Raw genomic sequence first — 14,794 nt, 5'->3', positions numbered from 1 at the left:
ACAAAATGGGGTTGCCAGGTTAGAAACTTGGAGTTTTTCTACTACAAGGACAGGAACCACTATTTTTTAAGGTCTAAAAAGCCTTCTGTACCCAAAGCTTTCTTTGTTTTTTGCTTGTAAACATTTTATATGCAGGAAACGCCACCAAAAGACTGTAAATACCATGGCTAACTTCTTGTTAGCTAAGACTCCATTTTTATAGATGGGAAAGGTACAGTGACTTTTGCCCATGGTCACACTGAAGATAGGGAGCAGAGGTTACCAGCTTGCCTTCTATCTGGTGATATAATTTTCCATTTTTAGCCTAGGACATGCTCCTGGATTGTATCCTTGCCCTCTGCAGGTCATATGGCCAAGTGGCCATCTCTAGCTCTGTCAAGTTCACACCTCTTATTGCTAATAAATTAACCCATAAAATCATACTGCTTTCAGAGTATCAAAGAGAATATATATTTTTTTAAAAAGATCACTTAAGCCAGAAGTGGGTTAAACTTTTCAACTTTTTCCTGGCTTTGAAACTCAATGATGTCCCCATAGCCACGTAAGCTGTAGCAGTAGATATGTAGCTCCAGGTTTTGTGGCTACACAACCCTCCAACAGTATAGAGCCTGATCTCAGAAGGAAGGAAAGGAGCTTTAAACCATCTTCATCTGGATTTTTAAAGCACTGGTTCTCAAGCCTGACTTTCAGCACACTGAACGCACACAATCGCTTTACGTGTGTAAATAGGCATGTCTGCAAAAACACTGGTTTCCCTCGCTTCTCGTTAAAAGCGTATTTTAAAAAGGGGCAGCAAAAAAGCAAATAACGTGGCAGTAGCACAAGGCAGCGCCCGCAGTCCCAGGTGCGCCGGCTGCGGCCCCTGCCAGCTCCCTGCCCACGTCCCTCGGGTACACCTCGGGTACATATTTGCACTTCTGGTGCCTACTCCCTCCAGGGCTGTTGGAGTGCGTAGGGCAGCCCTCAGCTCCACCCCAGCCTGCTGCCTGCCCAAATTCACCTCCTCTTGCCCAGGAGGCAAAGACAGAGCCCTGCCGCACGCCGGGAGGGTGGGCAGGATGTCCAGGGTGGCAGCGAGGCTGTGCCAAGAAAGAGCGGCCGCGGACGGGCTCGGATCCAACAGGAATGCCATCAAGTATTTGAAGCAGGACTACGAAGCCCTGAAGCAGCAGTGCCTGCAGGCTGGCACCCTGTTCAAGGATGAGGAGTTCCCAGCCTGTCCTTCCGTACTGGGCTACCGGGATCTGGGACCGTACTCCTTCAAAACCCAGGGAATAATCTGGAAACGCCCCACGGTAAGGGTGCTTTAAAACTGCTTGTTTACTGGGTTCAGATCTAAGCAAAGCTCACCTGAACATCCATGCTAAATCAGTGGTGAGCCCGAATAGTCACTATTCCCGTACGTTTTGGTTTTCTCTTCTATCTTGCTTTACCTCCATGGTTAGCAGAAGCAAAGTTGAAAAGGGAGTGGGGAAAAAAAGAAACCAACATCTTCTAAGCCCTTTGTAAAGCAAGGACTCCTATAATTGTTTCATGGGGACCTGCTTCCTCCCTGTCCATCCCAGCTCCACGGAGCTACAAGTCCAGGGTATGATGCAGACATGGATGCAAAAGCCCTACGTGTATCCAGACAGACCTCAGGGCACCCCAGGAGCCATTGACCATCAATTTTAATGGTACCCACACCAACGTCTTGCCACTGTGCACCCTAGGAAATCAGGCTAATACTTAAATAAAAATCCTCCGCCTTGCTTCAAGCTACCTATAACACTTAAAGAGAAACTGACTGGAACTGTTATTACCCAAATACATTGTCATGGTTTAACTCCAGCCAGCAATGAAGCACCACACAGCCGCTCACTCACTCCTCCCCCCTCCCAGTGGGATGGGAAGGAGAATCCATGAAAAAAAGTAAAATTTGTGGGTTGAGATAAGAACGGTTTAATAACTAAAATATATTAATAACGACAATAATACTACAAATATAACAACAACAACAATAATTGTAATGAAAAGGAATATAACAAAAAGAGAGAAATTAGGGCCAAGAAAAGACAAGTGAGGCACAATGCAATTGCTCACCACCCGCTGACCGATGCCTGAGCAGCTATCGGCTGGTCCTGGCTAACTCCACCCAGTTTATATACTGAGCATGATGTTCTATGGTATGGAATATCCCTTTGGCTAGTTCAGGTCAGCTGTCCTGGCTATGCTCCTTCCCAGCTTCTTGTACACCTGCTTGCTGGCAGAGCATGGGAAACTGAAAAATCCTTCACTTAGGATAAGTGCTACTTAGCAACAACTAAAACATCAGTGTGTTATCAACATTATTCTCACACTAAATCCAAAACACAGCGCTGTACCAGCTACTAGGAAGAAAATTAACCCAGCTGAAACCAGGACATACATATATCCTATAAATGACCTTTCATTTTAAAAAAGTAATTTTCATCAGGAAAGATTAGATGCTGAATTTTTTTTTAACCACAAAATCAGAGCTTCAGAGATTTTTCCACACTTTCATTTTTCAGTCATTTGTTTCTGTCCCTACTTTGCTCCTCTGTCATTTTGCCCCTCCTTGCAATATCAAGAAAAACTGAAAAACAGAGTAAGGAAGGAAAAACCCCAAACAGCTTACCCTCCTCTGATGGGGGGAAAGGAGAACGAGAAGAAGGGCAAATTTCAAGACTTCAGTTTTTATTATTTTTTTCACCTGAAAAGAAAGTAGGAAACAGAAACCTACAGGTTTAATAACTCCAAGTTTCTACCCTGGCAACCCCATTTGTCCATCAGCTCCTCACTCTGGCACCTGGATGTTTCAGCAACCTGTACCATGGATGTGCTTCTTGGCTTTGCCTACCCTGGGAGAAGATCAGCCTTAGAAAGCTCATTAAATTAGACTCGGGCTTCTCATGCAAGAACAGCATTGTGCCCATTGCAGGCAGAGACACAGTCACAAGTGTAGGGGGATAAAGAATGAATGACTCAGCCCTCGCCGAGACCCAACAGGGTTAAATGTCCCAGCCCTGCCTGCCAGAGACCTGCCCGCGTGGGACCCCTCTGCCGTCCTGGCACTCAGCAGAGACACAAGCAGTTATGGACACTTAATCCACAAGTACTGGGATCCACTGGCTTATATCCCTATGCATGGGGCAGAGCCCAAGCCCCACTGCAAAGTGACACAAACCTCTGCTTTGCTCTCCTGCGGAGGGACCTGGATCTGAGCTACTTTTACACGTTGCGGATGACTCCTGTCGGAGGTCACAGCCCTGCTCATTTCTTGGACTTTTTCAACCGGCCAACAGGTTTCCATCTGCAAACTCTGCCCACGATTGCAGGCTGATGGAATCACTGTTCGCTTGCCTGCCTGCATCTGAAATACGTAGCAGGACCCAGTGGGCAATTTGGAGGAGACCTGCTGGAGAAATGTCCCCTGCAAAATAAATATCCACTGCTAAGGTCACCCCCCACCCCCAGGTTGCGACTGCCGGTTTGCAGACAGCAAGTGTTAGACACTCTGCCGTCAAAGATTTATCTTCTGATTTCAACAGTGGATTTATAGAAAGAGAAAAGGTGGAAATGCAGTTGTGCAAAAGGTGTATGTGGCATTTGGCAGTGGCTCAGAAAGGACACGTGTCTAGGCGAGTAGTAACTCACATGCAGCTGATTGCCACTGGGTGTACTGCTTTGGAGGGAGGAGAGAAAAACCAACAGAAAACCTTTTCTGTGTGGTAGGAAACCTATTCCTGACTCCTATCCACCAAGACAGCTGCAAGGCAGCTGACAGCTGGATAACCACAGAAGCAAAAAGGACATAGCTGAGATCACACCTATTGCAAGGAGATTCACAAACCAGTTCTTCACGACATACACAAGAAATCCTGGGTTGTCCCTGTCTCCACAGGATGGTCAGAGCTGACAACTGCTGCTCCCTGGGAGAGTCAGCGACTGCCTAAGCCTTCCTCAACCCCTCTTGCCAAGTTAGGCTTCCTACGAACTGCCCCTTGCTGCCATCCAGAAGCTCGTGCAAAACGCTCAGGAGAAGGGGGAGGCTTTTGTCTCTGGAGAGACAATATTAACTTCCTAATATAGGGCATGAATTGCTGGAGGCCTCAGAGTTGGGGTAGGAGGGACAGTAATTGCCATAACCGACTTGGCTGGCCCCAAAGGGCAAGGAAGAAAGGGAAGGTCGCTAATAAAAATCTTTGCACGGTTGGCCTTCCAGAAAGCAGGGTCAGGGTGGGGAAACGTCCTCCATGCCGGTGGCAGTGGAAACTCAGCACAGTTCCAGTGCCAGAGCCAGCAGCAAAAACACATTTGCACTGCTTGAGCCAAAACCACAGCAAGATAAAATAAGACGTAAATGCCGAGGTTGAATTTTCACCCCTGTCCCCACAGCAGCAAAAATTCTTACCAATATCACTGACAGTCTCAAGTAGCAAACGGCTTCAGGGTTTGCCTCAAAAAAAAAAAATACATGCAGTCTTCAATTTAATAAGGCAACATTGTTCTGACACCACGTTAATCAGAGGACAAAGGATGTATTTTTTAAGAAACGTTGAAAGTGTTTAATATTTTTTGAACACTGAAACAAGGAACAAGAAGCAGGAACTTTTCAGACCAGAAAGGGTGATGCATACTTTGAAAATGTGTCTTTTCAGGAGTTATGTGCCAACCCTCAGTTTATAATCGGAGGAGCTACTCGAACGGATGTCTGCCAAGGAGAGCTGGGTACGTACAATGCTTCTGAATTTTGTTTTGGAAGAAGAAAAAAAAAAAAAGAAGCTTCATTTTAAAATTCCTCATACACAGACCATTTTATCGGTTATCTCCCAGACATGGTATAGAGAGAGGCAGGGACCCGAGAAGGGGATTCACACACCAGCATTGCTGCCTGAGGCAGGGTATATGTTGGCTTTTAAGAGCTATGTTAAACTTGGGAGACTCCAAACTGTCTCCTGGAGGTAGGAAGATAATTATCTGTTTGTGGAACAGAAGGCTGGCTTGCTTTTCACCTCTTGAGACAGAGCTGGACACCAACCTAATCATGAGAGCACTTGCCCTGAAGCAAGAGAGTGGGTTTCATGCCCATCGCAGCAAGAGTGGCTCCAAAGACTGAGGGGACAAGGGACACCGGGGAGGTTTTACCCTGTAGCCTAGTCATTGGAGATCTTATCTGGGAGGCAGAGCAAGTTCTAGCCTCAGTTTCACACAAAACAAATACACAACAGCCAAGGAGCAGAGCAGGAACTAGTTTAGTGCAGGGTCTGGGGCTGTGATGTGCCATTTCACGCTAAGCAGGATGGCTCGTCCGCTTGCAGGCATGAGTTAGAAACAAAGACCATACCGTAAAAAATGAACAGAGCACGTAAACTTTGTAATACCACCACCACAAGCAAACCGTTCCAGGCCCTTCATGCTGAATGTTCCTTCTGCTTGTACAGTGTTTGGTGTAGAGCCACGAGCAGGGACAGGAGCGACCAGGCACCAGCCACACTGTACAAATGCAGCCAAAAAAGGCAGCGTTGCTCAGCTTCCCGAAATAGGGCCTGATGCTGATGAGATGTCTCTCAGACAGCACTCATCCTTTCCTGGAGATCCATCATAGAAAAACTTCCGTACCAGTTTTTCTCCAACGCTTGCCGTTGTCTAAACAGAGCTCCTATGCAAGTGGCCAGAAGGAAGCTGTAAGCAGGGCTTTATTCCGCCTTCGAATAGCTGCTGCAGCAGCCGCCTTCCCCGCCTGCCTCGCTGATAAGATCCAGCTCCAGAAGACAGCAGCAGCAACCTCTCCTGACTACATATAGAGGCGAGAAGGCTGAAACTCTTGTAATGAGAATTTGATAGATTAGACGCAGAGAAATCAGCCTTTCTCCCTCCTGTGCTGCTTACGGCAGTACTCCTGACCTTACTGGTCTTCTGGCCCATCCATTGTGCAAATGAGATTCAAACAATTTCTGCAAGTCATTGGCAATAAATAATACCAATGCTGGTCCTGTAAACACAGCACCATTAAAGCAATTGCTAAAAAATTCCCTGGTGCGTGGGCCTGTGCTCCAAATGCTAAAAATAAGATGCCCAATCATACACTTGCTCCAGGATATTTATTCAGTGGATGCTGGAGCAGAGTATGGGGAAATCACTTACTGTATTTTAGGAGAATGGATCAGATAAGTAATAAAAGTGACATTTCTTGTCACCTCCAATTTGGGAAGTTTCTATAATAGCAAAACAAAAAAAAAAGATCATATGCCTGAAGTAAAACCTCATTTTCCTTGGCAGTTTACAAGCTAAAGATCTGAAGAATTGTACTTGCTCTTAAACTAGAAGAGGTCAAAGCATTATTTGTGTTAAGCCTAGAAACTGAATGCAAATACCCTGAGCCCCTTTTTATTTCTGTCACCTCCTGAACGTCTCTGTGGAGTCCCAGTCCTTTGTGCTAAATGAGCTTTCATTACAGACCAATGCCAATATCCAGCAAATAGTGGTAACAACAGAACTGGATCCAAAACCCTCCTGTGAATCTGAGGACAGTGCCTGGCTCCAGGCTTTCCCAAGCCAGCCTTTGGTGGGCAGTACCCCAAGTGCTAGTCCTGAAAGCTACCCCTAAACCTAGAAGAAAAGTCCCCAGAATCTGCTTCTGCTTTTGTTAGGAACTTCCTTTTCTCTTGCTTTCAAAGAAAAGATAAAATAATCAAAGATAATCCAATTTATTTCTGCAAGGCTGCTTACAATCGCTTCTATGCACACTGACCCTTCACAAAAACAAACTTCAGAACATAAGCATGGGAATTCCCTTCTAGTGTTCAGGTATTTGCTTTACATCTCTGAGGCATACTATGCTTTTTTGGTATTTGATCCAATACCTTGAATATCAAAGTCCCTGTTACTAAAGCCCTCATGTAAAACACTTCTATTGAAACAGACCCTGATTACATATTTACATAAGCCACGTATGTGACCCATTAACAAGTCCTTCAGGGAAATAGAGCCTATTTTTAATAATCTTCTCTGACATGTTTCTTTACTTTTAAAAATAACACTGCAGGTCTGGGTTTATATGAACAAAAGGAACAAGAAAACGCAGAGTTAGTCTCACTCCATTAAACTTATTTCTTTGACAACAGCGTAAGCCAGATGAATATCAGCTTGGGAAGTTTGATGGGAACTTGAAAGACTTGAAATATTTTAAACGTTCTTTGAACCATATCTTTTTGATAGCTTAGTAACAACTTGAAATGCAGTCACATAGCCTTAGTTATTAAAGGTGACTTACGAACTTTTCTTGCAGCTGTCTGAATAAGTTAACCCCAGAATAGTTTGCAGAAGTTCTTAAGCAGCAAGTGACATAAATTTAACTTAAATAATATAAAACATACTCAAACCCTCTCAGTTTAATATAAGCTTTCCAGATCCACACTGTTTATGTTCGTGGGGTGTCTTTTGTTCTGAAGGCTCAGAGGGTACTTACTCCAGGCACTGTAGCTCCCCTGGCCTGGGCTGTCAGCTGGAGAAATCCCCTGAAGCCAACACAGACGCACCAGTTGACGCCAGCTGAGGACCCACCCCATGCCTGGTTTGTGCGCGTCTTGTCTCACGGGCAGATCTGAGAAGGTTGCGGGTAGATTGGAGAACAAACCAAAGCCTGACAGCTCTGATATCTGTTGAGGGAGCCTTTGGAGCTCCTGTAGGCAGGAGAGTGCTTAATAGTACTGGGTTTGTTCACTTATTTTGCTATAGACATTAATATATGGCCCTTCTGATGTTCAGTCCCCTGGGCCCAGGGGTACTGGCGATCCTTGTTCTAGCAGATATATTCCCTAGATCTCAAAAAATACATCACTGACACCTCTGAGACCCTAAAGAGAAGAAAGCCTGTTCCTTTGCTGGGTGCCCCTTCAGCTTTCTGTAAACAGCTGCAGAGCTTAATTCATTTCCATAGAAAACTTTAAGAAGCCTTCTTTAGAAATCTTAAAGCAGGAACAGCCTGCGCTACCAGAAATTATAAAGCTAGTGGGTCAGTGCTTCCTTGATGTCTGGGAGGATGCCCCAGGTACTGCAAGCTCTGAAGAAGGGCTTCCAGCAGAGACTAAAGCTGAGAGTCAAATCTGCTTGACAAACCGGGAAGCAAGAGCCACAGGATTGTATTGGATCCCTTCTGAACACCAGGCATTGCTGAAATAGCAACAAGCCAGAGTACAGTCAGGACAGAAATGCCTCTGTGCTGTCCAGTTAGATCTTGGAACCAGACACTCGGACTTCTGGCTTGAACTCACGATCACTAGGTCAATGAAGAGTTTAGATGCTCTGTGGCTAGACACTTTCATGGTAGCTAAAAGAAACTGAACGTGGCTCTGTAGCAACTGAAACTAATCAAATTTCTCATTTATTTTATGGCCTCTGCGAGTGCAGTGTGCTTGGGTAAACATCATCAATATAGAGGAGTCACTCAGCTCCCAGGTCACCAAGGATTCGGTATTCTCCGCAGCAATTCGATTATCTCTGTAAACCAGGAGGCGCCTGCATAGCACTGGGAACACGAGCCATCTCAGTACATCTGTGAGCAGCAAGTGATTTTATTTCAAGTGCACTAACAGCCAAAGTAATACTCCAAGATTATGAGTGTGTATATATATATATACACACACATACACACATACAGAGCTAGGCTTCACGTTTACCTTTCCACCACAAATCCAAGGTCAGAATCGCTTATTTCAAATTTAAAAAAAAAATAAAAATAAAAAATTGCACTTTACCAACATTACAAATGACTTCAGATTCAGGAACCAAGCTGGCTTCTTTTTAGCACATTCAGCAGCAGCAGTAAATGCTGTAATTGGCACTTGTCTGAAACTTGTTCATGAAATATGAGACTGAGCAGAAAGCAGTTTATGTGCCGATAGGTGATTTAGCCTTGCAGGGCTAATGTTGAGGACACTTTTAAAAAATTTATTTTTATAAGCTAAAAGGCCACAACTTCAAATGCATACAATGAGCAGAAATGCTTTTTGATATTGTAATTTTTCTGACTATAACTTATTGGAAAGACATTCTAATTAAATATTTAATTCATTGGTCAATTGGCCTCCTTTCTTCTTCCTCCAAAAATTCACTTTTTGGAAGGGAATCAAATAGTTTCCTCACAGCTTGAAAGATGACTTAGAACCTGCAGCTGAACGAGGACAAGTTTGAGTGGTCCTACATAAACTGCCTTTCTAGGGAGCTTATGCTGTTGCACTATCCTGTAGGTACAACCACAAACAAAACTCTGAAATTTGCTGCTGGCAAAATTATGTTGAACTTTGAAAAAAGGAACATGTACTGTCAACTTGTACTTTTTTAGAACTAGCAATATATTATCCAGTAGTGCTGAGAAAACTTACTAATAGGCCACGATCCCATTATTGTGTACAAGAAGATAAGAGACAACATGTGCAGTTTAGGCTCCATCCTGGAAGCTCCTTGGTATGGACAGGTTCCTGCATCCTCTTTAATTTGTCTTAAAGCCAATATCACAGGAACCTGAACGTAACGTATCGCTTGTATATAAAGATGCCCCCAAACCATCTGCATCTAGGCATGCCGTGCAAACCTTCCTTTTTATCAAGTTACTGCACAGCAGCCAGTTCCCAGCTAGTTCCTTTCGGAGGGTAAAGTTGATATTTGTTCAGCCACAAGCTTAGCCAAAGATATTAGGCCCCCAACTAAGTTTAGAGCTAGAACTCCACATTGCTCAAGGCAGGCATAGCTATTTTTAAGGCCAAGTTCACCACTGCAATTCTTCCAACACAAGTCTTTCCACATGTGCTTTGAGCAGTCTTGCCCCTAATGCTTCCCTGGGAAGCTAGATTGCACGGTGTGTTTGCTGGAGGCAGAAGTACCAATGCCAACATCACTCGCTCTCCCAGATGCTGAGAAGTTAATTCATACCGTAAGATAGCCATAAAGGATTTCATGCTGCGTTTAGCATCTTTTGGGGTTAAGATTCTGAAATTGTTTAGTTCTGAGTCAGAGAAGTAAATAACTTATTTAAGAAAACCCCTCTCATTTCATTGATTCTTCTGCCTAATTGTTCATCAAACATACACCATCCTCAGCAAAAGCCCAGAGTAGTTTCCCTTCACTGGTTATAGAAACTTGGCTTGGACCAGGAAAGGGAAACTCTTCCAGATGTTGCACATTGGGCGAGCACCAACTCATCACTGCTGCAGACCTTCTCTGGTCTCACTGGGGGTGGAGGAACACAACAGGGACACCAGAACCCCCACCCTGCCACCTTCTCAGAAATAGTATTCTGTACTTCACAGCATGCCAGGAACAGCCAGGGCAGCAAGAATATCTGGGGTAGCTGAGAAAATGAGGGCTTCAGGTCTAACTTTATACAGTTTTCCATCTTCCTCCTCTGAACAGCCATTCCCCAGACTTATCACCATTATTTCTACCTCCCCAAGCAAAAGCAGAAATTATAACAGCATAAGGCATACATTTGTACCAAGGAAAGCCTCAAAGAAATAGATACAAAGCAGATCTGAGTGGTCGCAGTCTCATTTTTTCCTGCACCTGCATTTTCTTGGGAAAGGAGGTTCTTAAAGCCTTCCCCCCCCCCCCCTTGTGCTCTCCCAATTTTGCTTATTTTATACATAGGTACCTAAGGCTGGGAGGAACCTTCCAGGCCAGTAAGTCAAGCCCTCTCCCACAGAATGCAAAATAATTTGTAAAACAATTAGGCTGAAGATGAGCTCGAGAAGGTTTTTGCTCATAGTTGCTCCAGAGGCCGAGGCTTTCAGACTCTTTCTTCTATACACACAGCATTTCCAGTTTAAACATCCCACAACCCTTTTATTTTAATTTAGCTTCTCTTCTGCAGAGGAAATCTTACCTTTCAAGCAAGAGCTCTCGGCTCAAACAACTTTTCTGCAAAGTAGCATTTAACCTGCCTCACGCTGCCTCTTCAAGCTTCACTTGCATAGGATGAGCAGGACAAATTTTTTTAACCTCTTCTCATAAGAAATGCAGGTGGATGGGGAGAAGCAGGTAATTCAGCCATTTTCTACCCCCTTCCAGCTTGAATAGCCTTTCCTGAATATGGCAGCTAAGTTCCTTCCTGGGGGAAGGCTCAAGCAGCACCTCACATGCTAATACTAGGTTTTCCCTCCTCATTGGAAATGCCCAGGCTGGCACACTGGGTAGATCCTGCTTTTGCACCCATAATCCAATCAGCCAGCTCAGGTCCTTACAGGTCATCGCACCAGGGGTGCTTCTTTACAGCTGTTTCAAGTCACTGCTTGCCTAACTGGGAACAGCTGTTTCTTGTTCAGCTCATAGGAGGCATCTGAGTACTTCCCAGGGGGGTACAGGCAGCAGAGAGCACACAGCGCCAGGCAAGTCCCTGCATCTTACTTTTACAGTTATACTCATCACAGCACTAAATCATAAAGCCCAAGTCAATATAAAGAGTTAACTGCTGCTCTAAGATATTAAATCATGCTACAGATTAAACTCTTTCCTTGGTTTCTCCTTTAGCTTATTTCCACTGAAGCAAAGAGCTGTTATGCCAATTCCTTCTGCAGAATATGCACCTGCACAAAGAAACTGTGTCTTGGCACAGATAATCCACAGGGAACCAGGAAAATGTTAGTACCTTCAGAGCAGTTTTGTTTTCCTAGACTTTCGGCACACCTCAGAAATAACACAGAATCACAGAAGTTCTTCCTGCTGTTTGCAGTACGCAAATACTGTAACAAACCCACGAGTCATTGAGTCTCCCAGGGGCACCACCTTTGGTGTGAGAGAGGCTTCTACTTCCCCAACCTCCAACCCACAAGAAGCAGGTCACTAACCTGGCACGCAGCCTCCAGGGAGGGCTGGGCATCCTCATCCTTTCCAGGGTAAGGAGTATGCCAGAGAAAGGACTCACCTACTTGCAGAGTTCCCAGGAGACTTTGCTTCCATTACACTCATGGGCAAATCTGTAGTAATAACCCTAAGTGCTGGTTCCAATTCAGACCTTCAAAGGAAGGGCTTAGAAGGAGTAGCCACCCAAATGTTCCTGCTATCCATTGAATCTTCTCCAAAAGACAAGAATAGAAGTCCCACTACCCTTCTATCAACCCAGAACTTTTGTCCTCTTCTGCCCTTCTAAGCCCTTGCTCCTCCCAGGTGGGGTGGTTTGGGTCTAGTTAAAGTACTGTAGGTCATTAACTCTGTGCTGCCCAGCCAGGCTTTGCAACCCACATACCCCAAATGCCTTTTCTCTCTGGCTATGTTCCTGGTGTCCTGAAGGCATTAACAAGCTTAGATAAAGCAGCCTGCTTTCACAGCTTCATTAAAAAATCAAAATAGCAAAGCCCCAACTAGACCATTGAAATCACCACCATGATCAGCCTCAGAGGCCCCAAGATACCTATGCGGTCTGCATGAGTGGCAAATGAGCAAAAGAGATAAGTAACACAAAACAAGAATGGATTGCTGAACCAATACTGAGTCTGGCAGGACCCTGCAAAGCACTTAAAGCTGGCATTTTAGTCTAGATAGGAGTGTGGCATAATGGTGTAAGGATCAGCTCGGCAAACCCCTATTTATTAATATACTTTTCTGTCTTGTAACGTACGCGGTTTTAGGTGATTGCTGGCTCCTAGCTGCCATTGCATCTCTCACTTTGAATCCAGACATTCTGTACCGTGTTGTTCCCAAGGCTCAGAGTTTCCAGAAGGACTATGCTGGGATCTTTCACTTCCAGGTACCTATATGATCAGGGTGTTGAGAATAACAGAGGAAAATGCTCGTATTCAGCTAAACCCAGCTTTTTTGTGTGTTTGGCACAGGCTAAATAGTCAAGAATTATGGTGTGTAAGTGAAATTGGTGGGGGAGAGGGAAAGAAAAGAAGAACAGAGTTAAATAATGTTAAATGATGCCTGCTCACTGGCTAGGTTCTGCTGTCTTACAGCTGATAGGGCTCTGGTGAGTTATACAGGTTTTGTAAACTGAGCCAAACCATCACGCCCTGTGAGTCAAGCCAAGCTCTGTTGCTGCCAACTGTCAAGAGTGAATTCAGGCTGATGCAGTTCCTTCCCTCTCCTCCCCTCGCCTGGATTTCCTTGCCTGCAGACCCAGTGTGTTGGGACTGAGCCAACCTGCTTTGACTAGAGGTTAGGCTCAGGTGTGAGCAGCAGGGATTCACCCTGCAAAGCTAAAGGGGGTGTTTTGGTGAGGACAGGTGTTACAGAGCACATACCTATCCCTTCCACCAGCTCATCTCAGCAGAGGGGGTTATTGTGTGAATTATCTTCTTTCCTTTCAGGACTGCATCAAATTCTGGAGTAAATGTTTCTAGTGTTCAGGCAAAAAATTAGCATTAGCAGTGTTTCACACATTTCCCAGTCTTTTCAGAAGGGATTAGCACTATCGAGTGTTTTCCTTTTGGGTGACCTCTCCTTGCAGCATTTTTACAGGGGCATTGGTTTTTTTTTTTTCCCCAGTGGATTGGGCCTTAAAAGAGTAGACAAGAAAAGATACTTTAGAGTATCCTGTCTACACGCTAGCTTTCTGGACTGTTCATCATGTAAGCTCTGCATGGAGCACAGACAGTGTTCCAGATGTTATGTGCAACAAGTTGCTGTTAATATTACCTATCAGCAAAATTTAATACAGGGTTAAGAAGCCTGCTCAGTGCTTCACAGGGCTGGGAAGAGTTTGCCTCTATTACAAGGGAGAGGAATCCAACATGGGAATGAAACCTTACAGTGACTTATCCAGGGGGAACTGATGACAGGTGATGGGGTAGGAAGATGGAAGTGTGGAGCTATCATGTGCACACCAGCCCTCATCATGTTTTCCTTTCTTCTTTTCATCAGTTCTGGCAGTACGGGGAGTGGGTGGACGTCGTGGTGGACGACAGGCTGCCCACCAAGAATGGGAAGCTTCTCTTTGTGCACTCGGAGGAAAGCAACGAGTTCTGGAGCGCGCTGCTGGAGAAGGCCTACGCCAAGTAAGGGGGCTAAGCAGGAGGCAGCGGTCCTGGGCGTGCAGAATCTGACTGCCCACATGGTTGTGGTGTTAGACACAATGCACTTCACTTAAACGCAGCCTCCATTCCACCCATTATTTACAGTTCCCTCTAGGTCCATAAAGGGTATTGCCAACTGCCGGGTTCAAGGGGCTTTACTTCTGGTGCCCCAGGTCACACTGATGATCACATGGACTGAGAGATACTACATTATAAACCCTTCTTTCTGCACTGCTAATGCTTACAGGTGGAGATGGCTCCTTATGTAGTTCTTGTCATCTCTCCCACAGGTTGAATGGCTCTTATGAAGCTCTTGCAGGAGGGTCCACTATAGAGGCCTTTGAGGATTTTACTGGAGGCATTTCTGAGTCCTATGAGCTGCGGAGGGCTCCTTCAAACCTGTACCAAATCATCCAGAAGGCTCTGAGAGCTGGGTCACTGCTTGGCTGTTCCATAGATGTAAGAGGCTGCTGCCGCTTTACTCTCCTCACTCCTCTTCTCTGGGCTCTGGTCCATACTGTAACAAAAGCTCAGACCAATGTTAGACATAGACAGGAAGGTCTGAAGTAAAAGCAAACTACAATTGGTGGGAGACTTTTATTGATTTCTGTTATAAAAACTTTGGATGAGTTTCTAAATAACCAACTCTCATCATGCCTCCCTTTTTACAAGACAGCCTGTGATAATACTGGGGACTGGTCTTCCAGAACTCTGTTTTCATTCTCTGAGTATGTTTTCTCATTCAAATTCTGTGTAATTTCAGCTCCAGACACTCAACTGCCAGA

The 14,794-nt window shown here is 44.9% G+C and overlaps 1 protein-coding gene across 1 annotated transcript in view; it reads left to right on the top strand.

The window, feature by feature from the left end:
• The first annotated feature begins 1,058 nt into the window (after positions 1-1,058).
• CAPN8 (calpain 8) overlaps positions 1,059-14,794 on the top strand; it is a 31,002-nt gene continuing 17,266 nt past the window's right edge. Inside the window, exons 1-5 of the mRNA XM_010577688.1 lie at positions 1,059-1,295; positions 4,662-4,731; positions 12,624-12,742; positions 13,858-13,991; positions 14,300-14,468. Coding sequence (XP_010575990.1) covers positions 1,059-1,295; positions 4,662-4,731; positions 12,624-12,742; positions 13,858-13,991; positions 14,300-14,468 — 729 coding nt within the window. The remainder of the gene's footprint in view (positions 1,296-4,661; positions 4,732-12,623; positions 12,743-13,857; positions 13,992-14,299; positions 14,469-14,794) is intronic.

Source organism: Haliaeetus leucocephalus, unplaced genomic scaffold (genome assembly GCF_000737465.1).
Source record: "Haliaeetus leucocephalus isolate CR32 unplaced genomic scaffold, Haliaeetus_leucocephalus-4.0 Scaffold577, whole genome shotgun sequence".
NCBI classification, from domain to species: domain Eukaryota; kingdom Metazoa; phylum Chordata; class Aves; order Accipitriformes; family Accipitridae; genus Haliaeetus; species Haliaeetus leucocephalus.
Note: the sequence above shows the minus strand (reverse complement) of the source record. Positions and strands in the feature narration are given on the sequence as shown.